The sequence below is a fragment of the Zalophus californianus genome, chromosome 3, assembly GCF_009762305.2.
Source record: "Zalophus californianus isolate mZalCal1 chromosome 3, mZalCal1.pri.v2, whole genome shotgun sequence".
Lineage (NCBI taxonomy): Eukaryota > Metazoa > Chordata > Mammalia > Carnivora > Otariidae > Zalophus > Zalophus californianus.
In genome coordinates, this window is record NC_045597.1 from 193,646,542 (window position 1) to 193,658,675 (window position 12,134).

A 12,134-nucleotide genomic window follows, 5' to 3' on the forward strand; every position below is an offset into this window, starting at 1 on the left:
GCGGGGAGACTTTCTTTTCAACTGTTAAACACCCTCTCCCCAAAAAGTAAGAAGGGATGGGGAAAGGAAGGAAAGAGAAGAGGGGAGGAGAGCAGGGGAGGGGAGGGAGGAGGAGTAGGGGCACACAGGAGAGAGAGAAGAGGAGGGAGGAGGGGGGCGATGGAGGGCAGGAAGAGAGGGAGGGGAGGGGGAGGGGAGCAGAGGAAGGGAAGGCAGGGAGGGGGAGGGGCCGGAGAGCGGTCTGCGGCCGCCTCTGCACTGAGCACTACTGGACGGCGGGCGGGTGCCCACTGAGCACCTGGGCGAGCACGGGGAGCGGGTGCCCAAGCGGCGGCCAGTGAAGCCCGTGTGGCCGAGAAACCGAACTCTATGCTGCATGAACTTCAAGTACCTGAATTTCAACGGGGGGCGGGCGGCCGGGGGCCTGTGAGCGGCCGGGGGGGGGGGGGGGGGGGGGGGGGGGGGGCAGCTCCAAGGGAGAGGGCTCTCCGCTCACAGCCGCCAGCCGCCCTGAAACACTCACCTCTACAAGGAGCTCGCAACAAGTTTTCCTCTCCGTCCAGAGCTCGTTCCTGTGCTTCCTGAACCTGCGCTCCCTTCCCAGGGAGCAATGTCAAGGCCAGCTCCGTAAACACGTGGGGACCTCTTCCCGGCTCTGGCCTCTCCCCCTCACGTCATCCCGCTCACCCGGCCCCCCGCTCACCCGGCCGTGACTATGCCGCCAAATCAGGTGGGATCAGCGCTTCAGAAACCCTCGGAGTCCTGGCCTCCGTCTCAATAAAGCAAACCCATCATAGTACACAGTCAGAGACGTGTAAGCAAACACGTGTGTGCACACACTTATGTGACGTGTGCGGGTGCAGAGGGAGGCTGGAGGGAAACGCCGTGGCATCAGTTTCATTTCCTGATGTCTGAAGAAACCAAGTACCAACTCTGCACGACCCACAACACAACTGTAATGAAACGAAATTCTTCCAGTAATATCTGGTCTTTAATAGCAGATTTTTCTTCCCAGTGATAATTATGGATCATTGCCAAATAAAGCCAGAAGGCCGCAAAGCCTCCTAAACCAAGAGGCCCCATCCCTCGCCAGCTACTCTACGGGGCAGCCTGCTCCCGGCCAGGCCGATTCTCCCACGGTGCCGCTTTCGGGCTGTCTACCCGCCCCCTAACCTCACACTGTAAAGCACGGAGTCCACAGGAGCGGGGCAGACAGGGAGTGTCCTCGCCATCGGGATGCAGACCGTGGAGGACGGCCCATCACTTCAGCCAGATCCACTTGTCGCCCACGTCCGCGTTGTACCCGGGGCAGTACTTGCGGCCCGGCAGCTGTGGGAGGAAAGGCCACGGTCACAAGGGTTCACAAGGCACTCGAGCCCCCAGCTCGCCGCAGCGGCCTGCTCGATGGCATATCCCGCTGCGAGTGTGAGCTCCCCGCGGGAACAGAGCCCAGCTGGCCCACGCGCGCCCACAACATGCAGCTGCCTTGGGTGGCCTCTGGCCTGGGAAGCAGCATGTCTGTTCTCAGGCTTTGAGGGTCATGACTGGAAAAACCTACTCACACCTGCGGAGGGCACTGCTTTCGGCAGCGTTCTGGCTGGAACAGCACACTCTCGGGAGAGCTCAGGTGAGTTCACCACGGGGCCCTCCGCCCTCCGCAATCTCTGGGGCAGGTTACGGAAGCGGACAAAGGAGAGTGGTGGACACCAGGCCCCAGCTCAGTGGGAGCTCCCAGGAGCGGGGGAGGAAGCGGACCGGACCCGGGAGGGCTGTCTGTCGGGGTGGCAACGGGACTGGGAGGACAGAGGTCTCCTGCTGGCCCTCCCACGGTGCCCCAAGACACCATGCCACACGGCCTCAGGCCCACTCCCACAGGCAAAGGAGTCTGCGGCAAGAGCCAGGGGCCGTGGGCTCTGGTGGCCACAGCGCAGGGTGGGCCTGCAACGGAGCTGCACACGGCCAGGGAAACACTCGAGCACACTGTTTTGCCATGTTACATGAGTGCGAACAAAACACTGAATTTACTTTTTCATATTTTCAAATCAATGTGGATAAACAGATTTGGACATACTACCTACAAAAACCTTCCACGTTCTGCCCTTAAGTACTAAAGTATTTAAAAAAATAAATCAGTCTCCCCTTCTCCTACTCAGCAAAAGGCATCCAAGTGCAGCCACAGCAAGGGCAGTCGGGGGCTCCGCACGCCACCAAGAGCAGACTGAGTTCTGACGACTGGCTGGCTTGAGGCCCCGCACCCACACCCTCTCCCATGCGGGTCACGCAGGTTTGCAGGGGGATTCTGTAGCCCGCAGAGGAGGTCGGGCTGGCGGGGGGCTGGCGGGGGGCTGATGGAGGTGCTAAGCCTGTGCATTTCAGAGCGGAGGACCAGTGTAGGCTGGCTGCTTTTTGGCCCAGGAGACCCTGTTAATGGGGCCATCCAACGTGCCAGGAGCATTCTGGGAATGCAAAAGGAAGACAAAAGACGAGACCCAGCTCCCCAGGAGCCCAGAGTCTTGGGGAGAGACTGGCAAGGGAGCAGGCCTCACAGCCCCACGGCCATGGCAGCAGCACAGGGAGCCCAGCGGGGGGCGTGTGCGTGTGGCTGCCCGCAGAGAGGGGGGCACTCTGGGGGGGTGGGGGCAGGTGCCCGGGTTGCTGTACAGGCCACAAGATGCGGCAAGTGTTAGGAAGATGTCGGTTTCTCTGCTCTCTGATCCCAACATGCACTTGGGCGTAAGGTGGGTGCAGGCGCCGCAGTGCGCCCGGGTGAGGGCCACAGGGACTAACACCTGTGTCTGGCTTCCTCGGGCCCCGGGAAGCCCTGCGTACCAGGGGAGCAGGGGGAGGGCAGGTGGCGGCCCCAGGGAAGATGAGCGCCCGACCTGGCTGCGGACACTGCGTGGAGAAGGTGAGGGGCAGCGGGAAAGTTGTCTGAGGCTGCAGAGGCAGGGCTGTGCTGAGGATCCACGGGTACGCTGCCACCACCCAGCAGCCCAGAGGGGACGCCACCCAAACTGACGAGGGTGCCCGGGGAAGAGTGCAGGGAAGCTGCATGGAGACACTGACCTGTGGATGAAGAGGGTCTGGGCAGGGACGGGGCAGCTCGGGGAAGCTGGGACTATGACGATGACTAAGAGCGCGTGTGTCCGCACCCTGAGAGTGGGGGTGACAGCCCCTGTGCCAGGGAGGGGGAACTGTGTCAGGCAGAGCAATGCCCCAACCCCCAGATCCTGTGCCTGCGAGACCTCACACGGCACAGGGGCCTTTGCGGATCACTTGGATTGTCCACGAAGGCCCAGGGTCGGCACAAGGGGCCCATGAGAAGGTCAGACCAGAGGAGGAGATGAGACCACGGACGCGGAGGCCGGGTGATGGGGCCACGAACCACAGGGTGCAGCTGCCTCCAGAAGCTGGAAGCGGGCAGGAAACAGACCCTCCCCTCAAGTGTCCACAAGGAACACAGCGCGGCCAACACCCTGATCTCCTACTCCCGACCTCCGGAGCCCTGAGACAACACAGGTGAGCAGCTTCCCAGGGCACACATAGGAATGCTCTGCTCTTCGCGATGGAGACACTGGGGCACTTCTGTTCACACTATGGGGCACGCTGATGGAGAGGCCCCAGCCGCGGGAGACAGTGGGCAGCCTGCTGAGAACAGGCTAAGGAGGGAGGGCAGGCCGGAGCGCCCTGGGCTCGCGCCCCCCGCCCCCCGCCCCCGCCCCCGCCCGGGGCCCCCATCCAGGAACACCCAGCAAACGGCCGCCACGGCACAACAGCCCCAGCAGGAAAGAGCAGTGTGGCTTTGCAGCGTCCCAACAGTGGGCCTACCAGAAAGGGACTTCTCTTCCTGAAGGACCACCCCCAGGCACTGTGTGCAGGGAACAGAGAGCTGACCTGTCAGGGGAAGAGCTCGGGAAGGCTCTCAAATGTCACCCATGCCTGCGGCGAGCCGCTGAGCGGCAACAGTCCCCAGCCTCCATCAGTGGAGTCCCCGGGGCTCTGAGATGTCCCAGAGCGCAGCCGAGAGGAAGGGCTGGCGAGCAGCAGCAGCGGGGCTCTGCTCACGTCTTGGCATGGCGGATTTTAAGCCACCGAGCAACTAAAAGCGGGCAGACCAGCAGCAGCTGCGCACGACCTCACACACCTGCTCCCGGGACCACTCGGGCTGGCGGTTCGCTGGCCTCTGATTTCCCAGATCCTCAGGGTCCCTTTCCAGCACGTTTAAGCTAACAGAGACCCCAGGGAGAGTTTCTGTTCGGAACATTTCATACCGAGGGAACGCAGAAATAAGCTTTTTCTTTTCCGACACTTCCTATCCGCATCTGCTCATTTGAATAAACCTGCAAACCACCAAAACCCGGTTCACACCTGTCACATGAGAGAACACGCCTGTGATATCCCGAGAAGAGAGTGTGTCGCCACCTTCCCACACGGGGAGCAGCACTCAGGAACCATCCCTCCCCGCACACCTGCCTGCAGGTGCGCTGCTGGGGAAAGGGCCGTCAGCCCACCCCGCGCCGTACCTCCTACTCTTCCTTCGGCCCCTCACCCGCTCCCCGGAAGGTGGGCACCGGCCCGCCCACACAGACAAGGGCCACCCCTGGCGAGCGCTGCGGCACAGCCGGGAGAGCTCTGTGGGACGGGGCTGCCAAGTGCCTCCAGAGCACGGGCCGCCAGCCTTGTGCAGGAGAAATAACCACCTAGTTTATTCAAGCCACAAATATTCTAGCTTGTGTTTTTTGGTTCTCCCAGCTGAACTTACTTCTAATCTTAATTTCTTCCTTCTTGCACAGGAAAATATTTCAGAAGAAATTCTGACTAGTGGAAGGCCCCCTCTTCACTACCTACAGGTTTTCATTCAAAACCTCTGTGGAAGTATTACGTCAACGGTTACTTATGACGTGTTTAGAGAAGCAGGGGAGTGGGGGAGGGGAGGAAGGGGAGGAAGGCGGCGGCGGGGTGGGGGAAGGGGGAAGGAGGGGGGGGGAGCAGGAGCAGAGAGGAGGAGGTGGACAGGGAAGGGAAGGAGGAGGAGCAGCAGGAGGGGTGCGCACACTGAAGTGGCCTGGGCCCGGCGGCAGGGACACCGGGGAGGGAGGAAGGAAGACAACCAAGGCCGCCCAGGCTCCAGCGCCCCCTGTCCGCAGTCCCACGTGGCACACAGCACCTGAGGACAAGGGCGCTAGACATCTGACTTGGAGGCACCGTGCCCAGTCTAATACTTTCAGGAGGCTGTCTCCCCACCTTCCCCATTTTCCATTCAAAGTCGAAGAGTGAGTTTACTAAAGAGAAAAACTCGGCAAACCACAAAGATGCAGATTCACATCTCTCGTCCATGGGGTGGCCAAGCTGCCCTGTGCCCAAAAGGGTGGTGAACTGGCCCACCTGGGGCTCTCCGTGCTGAGTGGGCCCCACGCCCCCATGAGCCCAGCAGCCTGCACCGGGGGGCCGCCCAGAGAGGCCGCTGCTCTCCTGGAGGGGCATGAGGTTGGGCTTCCCCCCAGGTTCCCCCTGCGCGGCCCCCGTCAGGGTTGTGGGGGAGGCATGCAGCCCTGCAGCCCAGAGACCAGGAGCCTGGATGCACAGCAGCTTCCTCCCCAGGGTCAAGTCTCCTCCTGGTGGCACCATCCTGACTGGCACAGGACAGACGAAAAGAGTCAGGGCACCACAGTGTTTGCAAAATCATTCCCAATTTCCCCAGATTATTTAATTGTACAAAATCTGTGTCTCAAAGGTCATGCCTAATTTCAACTAACATTTACAACTGTGGAAACTGCGATATCCCTGACCCTCCTGGTAAGTAGCACGCGACGGCTTCCTGGAAAACCCCCAGCCACGCACGCACACGCACGCACACGCACGCACACGCACGCACAGCTGGCACACCAGCCCTGGGAGGGCACATGCAGAAGCAAATTCTCGCAGGGCTGCCTCTCAGGGCCCTGGGGGCTGGGGGACAAGGAAGGTCAGTTAGTGCTAACTGCATACTTTTCATACGTTTCGTATTTTCTAGCACACAGATTTCTTTCTTTCTTTCTTTTTCTTTCCTTCCTCCCTCCCTCCCTCCTTCCTTTCTTTCTCCTTCCTCCCTTCCTCCCTTCCTTCCTTCCTTCCTTCCTTCCTTCCTTTCTTTCTTTCATTCTTCCTTTTCCACAAAAGAAAGGCTGAGTAGCTTGTCCAGGCCAACAGCTAGAATGTCCATGGAGCTAGAATGCAAACCCATGTCCTCCGGCTCTGAGTCCGCCCCGACCCACTAGGCCGCCAGCCCCGCTGGCCCCGCACACGCACCCATGGGCCCATCACCTCCCAAGTGGCCAACCCCTGCTCTGAGCGCTCCTGATGAGAAATAACCCTTCGAAGTGCCCCTCCAGATTTATGTGCTTAAGGTGAACTTGTAGAACTGGAACTGCTTACTTAAGGAGAAAATAAACAACAGATGCTGACACAGCAATCAGAATGGGTTTTAATATGCAGAAGACTCTGGTCCAGATGATGACGCTCTGCTCACATTGTGTGGGTGAGTCAGGGCTCCCACGTTCCCTTGTTATTTACTGCCTAGTGCAGGGTCAGCAAACTACGGCCCGCAGACCAAATCCGGCTGACGACTGTTCTGTACAAACAAGGTTCGCTGGGGCTAGGTCCTGCCACTTGCTTGCACTCCACCCCGCGGCAGAACTGCGTCCTTGTGACAGAGGGGGCGGGGCCTGCAAAGCTCAACTCTTTATTCTCTGGCTCGTCTTAAAAAAAATGCCCGTTGCCCTAAGAGAAAGTGACCAAGGTGACAAGGAGATTAGGGGACAAGTGAGCCAGGCAGCTCCAGGGGAGGCTTCAGAGGTGGCAGAAACAGGTACCTTTTGTATGCAAAGGTGCTACAAGCCAGGTTGGGATCTGTGCCCTGAGGTGGCTAACGAGGTTGGAGGTGACACACGGAGGCTTCTCCCAGTCGCTTCCCTCTCGCACACAGCGGGGACGCTCCACAGAGCCTCACATGCCAGTGGCTTGGAAAGACCCAGATGAGAGTACATTACACACATTCACTCACTCTCCTGGGAAAAAACTCTTGAGTTCCTTCTACATGTGAAGCACACTGTGTCCTAGTGGTCTTGAGGGGCACGAATAAATCCCATTTTCTCTAACCTCATGAAATACAGAGTACGTAAAGCTAGTCAGAAAGCGGAGGTGCCGGAGGATGGAGAAACCGGGCCTGACCAGAGGCTTCAGGTACAGACAGGATGTGGTCAGCAGAGAGAAGGAAGTGGCTTAGGGGGCAAGCTGGCCAGTGAGGGCGACAAGACAGTGCAGAGCACGGCCTGTGGGAGCAGCCGCACTGACCGCAGCCACCTGGATCCCAGCAGCCCTGGCCGCAGCTCTTCTGCTGGGGACAGGCCACGTGAGGGCCACCAGACCAACCCACGCCACGTACCGGCCACAGCTTCCCCCACCAAGGACACTGGACAAACAGGTCAGCCTGGCTAGCATCCGTGGGCGGAGAGCTAGAGGGCCATGGGCAGAAAAGGAGGCCTGTCAAACTGAAGGGGACACACCTGGTCTGTGGCTGCGCACGACCCTGCACGTGTCGGGTGATGCTCCCGGAGGCGGGCAGAGGACCCCGGAGGAAAGAGCGTTCCTGGGGGCTGCTGGGTGCTCCCCTAGGGCCGAGGGACTGAGCTCCCAGCAGCCAGGGCTCACCACACACCCAGGTACCAGGCTAACCCTTCCCTACAAGTCAGGCTGCTCAAGACTCACCAGAAAGCTAAGATACCAGACCCCAAAAGCTTAAGCTGATTTCCACGTATCTTAGCTCCCTGCCAGAGTATACACTCTAATGCCCCTCAAAGGAACGAAACAAGATCAAGTACGCAAAAACAGAGACCTCACAATGGACGGCGACCACTGTAAAGTCTCCAGCCCTGGAAAGAGGAAAATGTAACCCGTATCCAGGGGAGAAGAGATCAAGCCGACTCAGAGGTAACAAGGATGATGAATTAGAAAACAAGACCGCTGAGACAGCTATTATAAAAAGATTCAGTATGCTCAGGGAATTAACTGAAAAGTGAAAGTAATAAGAAAACCAGAAAACATAAAAAGAAACAAAACTTCTAGAGTTAAAAAAAAAACAAAAAAACAGGACTTCTGAAATAAAATGCCACCGGATGGGTGTGGCGGCCGCAGCAGTATGCTGCTGACATGCCCAGAGCACCAGCTCTCCCCGTGTCCACCCCCCGCACACGCAGGGCCATGCCCCACGGAAGGCACCCGCCTGCAGGACACAGGACCCCGCCGGCCCTGGGCCACCCCGCTGGCCTGGCCAGATCCACCGGCACTGCTGCCTCCCTCCCTCTCCTGTCCCAGATGTCACATGGCACCAAGGACTACGGGCTCCCCTGCACCTCACATCCCTCCCCTTGACCCTCCACAGGTGTTTCCCCAAAGTCTCCTCAACCTCTGACCCTATCTCGGCTGCCTTTCTCAGAGGACTCAAACACAATGTAACTAATAGCGCATTATATATACACAAGAAAACATCTGTGAACTTGAAGACAGGACAACAGAAACTATCCAAGAGAAAAAACAAAGAAAAAGAAAAGGCCAAAAACAAACGGATGGAGTCTCAGTGACCTGTGGGTCGCGAACTATCAAGAGTCCCCAAAAGGGAATAAGAAACAACATCTGGAGAAATCATAACTAAACATGTTACATACAATATGGAAACGATGGACTGTTCACACCAGAGACGCTCCGTGAACCCCAAGCAGGATAAGCACAAAGAAAACCACCTGGAAGCACGTGGTCACCAGGTGGCGGGGAAGTAGTAATAAAAAGATGGAGAGAGAGTCTCAAAAGCAGCCAGAGAGAACAGGTCCCTCAGGCACAAGGATGGCACACAGGAGGACTTCACGCTTGTCCACAGAAGCCGCGCAGCCAGGGGTCCAGGAGGGGTCTCAGGGTGTCGGAGGAAATGAACGGCCAACTCAGAAGTCTATACTGGGTAACTCCATCTCCGAAAACCAAACAGAAGTACGGGTATCTTCTTCGAGCAAGAGCTAACGATGTGTTGCCAGCAGACCTGGGCGGCGGGAGCAGCTGCCACAGGAGGTGACTCGGGCCGCCCGAGAGCCGCCACACGGAGGCCTGGGCCTGCAGAGATGGCGCACCACACAGCACAGCTATGAGCCAGGGCCAAAGGTCACAAAAACACCTTAGCTTGTTTTAAAGGTAACTGACCATGGCACAGGCCAGGGGAGCTGGACAGAAGTCAGCCCACTGCGTGTGAGCTGGCGGGATGTGACTGGCCACGCGTGAGCAGACACTGGCGAGGGACAGACACGCACTGTCAGCCCAGACCAGTCGTGAACGGTGAAACCAGAAGGTGCAGTTAATGAGTTAGCAGCAGAAATAAAGTAGAAGAAGATGATCAATTAAGCCAAAAGAAACCAGGAAAAGAGAAAAGATGTAAATCTGAACCTCACTTGTTACAAGGTTGAAGTGTGAGGTGAGAAACAGCAGGTCCCCCGCTCGAGGAGCCCTCGCCCCTACCCAGGGAAGCCCCTCCCCCAGGGCCAGAGGGCGGTGGCAAAGGCCGCCGAATCATCCACTCACGCACGGACCCCTCGGGGCCAGGGCTCTGGCTCTTGCCGAGACGGCCGCTGGCTCTCGCAGCCCCGCTCACCAGCCGGCGCCGTCCTCCTCGAGCACGGCCTCTGCGGGGACGTGCAGCACAAACCGCCGCTTGGTGAGAAATCACGCCGGGGAAGAGCGTTCGGAGAGGCCCAGGACAGGTGACAGGACGCCCTCAGCGGGGAGCCAGCCCCAGCGCTGGCACAGGCACCCCCCCATCGGCCGAGCAGCGGGTTCTCAAGCATCCCCAGGCAGCCCTCCCTGAGCGAGCAGGTGACCGGCTATGCCAGCCTCTGCCTCGTCTTCGCCCCTTGCTCTTCTGGGGACACTTCCAGTGGCCAGTTCTTCCTGCCCAGCTCCTGCCGCTTCCTCCAGGAGCCCCCTGACGCCAACAGGGTGACTGTGTCCTCTCTTCCCTCGTCTCTCCTCTCAGCGCCCAGTGCAGTCACTTGCCTGCTTGTCAATGCGAGCGGGCAGTCACCCAATCCCACCACCAGCACCACCTCACACACGCTGATGCCACGAGGGGCAGGTGGGTGCTGTCTCTCCTTGGGAAGATGTCAAGTGACCTGCCCGTGCCACCTAGCTGCAGGCAGCAGGCTGGACCCTCAAGTCTCAAGCCCAGGAATATGTTCCACGACACCGTATACAGATTAGTAAAATTAAACCGCAATACCTAGTGTGAGGTAACTTTGGGAAATGACGTAATAGGCACCTGCACGCTGCCTTCATTTTTACTGAATTCCATGCCTTCCCCCCAGTGTTCCGTTTGCCCCCCCGGTCCGTTATGTCTGGACCTCTGCTCTCCAGTTTCTAGCTGTGAGGTGCCTGGCGTGTTCAGGGCCCGGCCCCCACTCCACGCTGGCCTGGGGGGTGGGCTCTCAGGGTCTCCAACCCCCTTTCAGGTTGACTGCAAAGTCCCGTTGGAGAACTTCTGGCTCCAGGCAGGCGTGTCAGGGGTGCTCACGGGAGCTCACAGTTCCTTAGCTGAGTTCTCCTGGAGAACTAAAATAGATGTGTTAATTCCAGCATCAAGTCCTCTGTTATGGGACTGTAAAAAGGTGAGTTTTTTTAAAAAGGGTCAAATGAAACCCTTCCTGTTTTGGATCTGTTTCACCCCACTGGGGGTAGGAAGTGGGTTGTATCAGGTACAACAGACTCTGCTCTTTCCAGATGCTCTGAGGAGCTCAAACGGCTAAGGAAGTTTGGAGTGACTTGGGGATTCCAACTTCCAACTTCTGTTATCCATTATTGCATATAAATGCCAATGAGCCCTAAGAATTTTTCATTAATTTTAAAGAGCATTATAGAAATTTTTTAGTAAAGTCACTTCTTTGATACACTATTTCCCCGATTTTACATTACTGCTAAGCATAAATCAAGTCTAAAAACTCTGAAATCAACCCCCCAATCTTGTTTTATCAAGGACAATTTTCAAAAGCCATCTTTTTAAGAATAAGTATCTTCTATTTTTAGCACAAACACCACGGTTTGTTACAAATACATCCATATTTAGCTGCCAAATCCATTGCCGTAAGTATTACAGTATCGTATACTTTAAATGACTCATATTAGCTGTGAGTGGAAAAGCTCATAACTCAAGCCCTTGTTTAAATACCTGAAAACAGTATTCTTTCTAGAAATTCTCAAACAGAAGAACTGAGGGCGCACACCGCAAAATCCGGGCACCCGTGGTTTGTCAGGTTGTTTGCGAGGACGTCACCCTGTGACTTGGCACCAGCAGAGCCCCAGACAGCACGTGATAATCCGCAACCACACTCAACCCAGAGCACCCGGTGAGAAGTCCATGTTTTACACTAACTTTCCTGCCCAGGGGATGCATGTTATCTTCCACACGCAGGAAGCTAAACAACGGGGAACGCGGACCGATGAGTCTCAGTCCCGCGCTCCGCAAAGAGCTGCAGAAGCAGCATACATGAGCATGTCCTCCAGGCCCGCGAGCGAAGGGCAACTACAGACCCCACGCATTTCCTCTCACACTCAACTGAACAACTTCTAAACGGAGAATCCGTAATTTAACACAAAAAACAGGTACCAAATTAAGTTCTGAGGCCTGAACGTCAAGAGGAATCTAGGAAGCTTTCTCCGTCAGCAGGCTAAGGTCAACTGACCCCGAGGCTTCCCGTTTACTGCGAGTCTGTCTTTATCCAAGTGAACCCCACAGAGGCAAGAGCACACGGCGTTAACATATTCCAGCTAGGAAGCATCGCTATTCTAGACGATGCTAACTTGGTGCTGAGACAAAAACAACTTGCGATAGTAAAGAAATAAAAATAGCAGGAGAGAAAGCGAAGACTCTGTCGTCCTGGCAACTGTCTCGGACACAATCGGATTTGTGGAGGGAGCACAGTATCTTAATAGCATCTGGCCTCCCTAAATTGAAAAGACACCGAATCGCTAAAGCAGAAACCAATTCACAGGACTGCACAGAAATAAAAAGTGACCCAATAAATACAGTGTTTGAAAAATGACTGAAAAAATTAGCAGGCTGCTAT

At 56.9% G+C, this 12,134-nt stretch overlaps 1 protein-coding gene across 1 annotated transcript in view; it reads right to left on the reverse strand.

Moving 5' to 3' along the window:
* Window positions 1-970: 970 nt before the first annotated feature.
* NDUFA10 (NADH:ubiquinone oxidoreductase subunit A10) overlaps window positions 971-12,134 on the reverse strand; it is a 53,440-nt gene continuing 42,276 nt past the window's right edge. Inside the window, exon 10 of the mRNA XM_027590821.1 lies at window positions 971-1,329. Within this exon, the coding sequence (XP_027446622.1) occupies window positions 1,261-1,329 (69 nt within the window). The 3' untranslated portion in view covers window positions 971-1,260. The remainder of the gene's footprint in view (window positions 1,330-12,134) is intronic.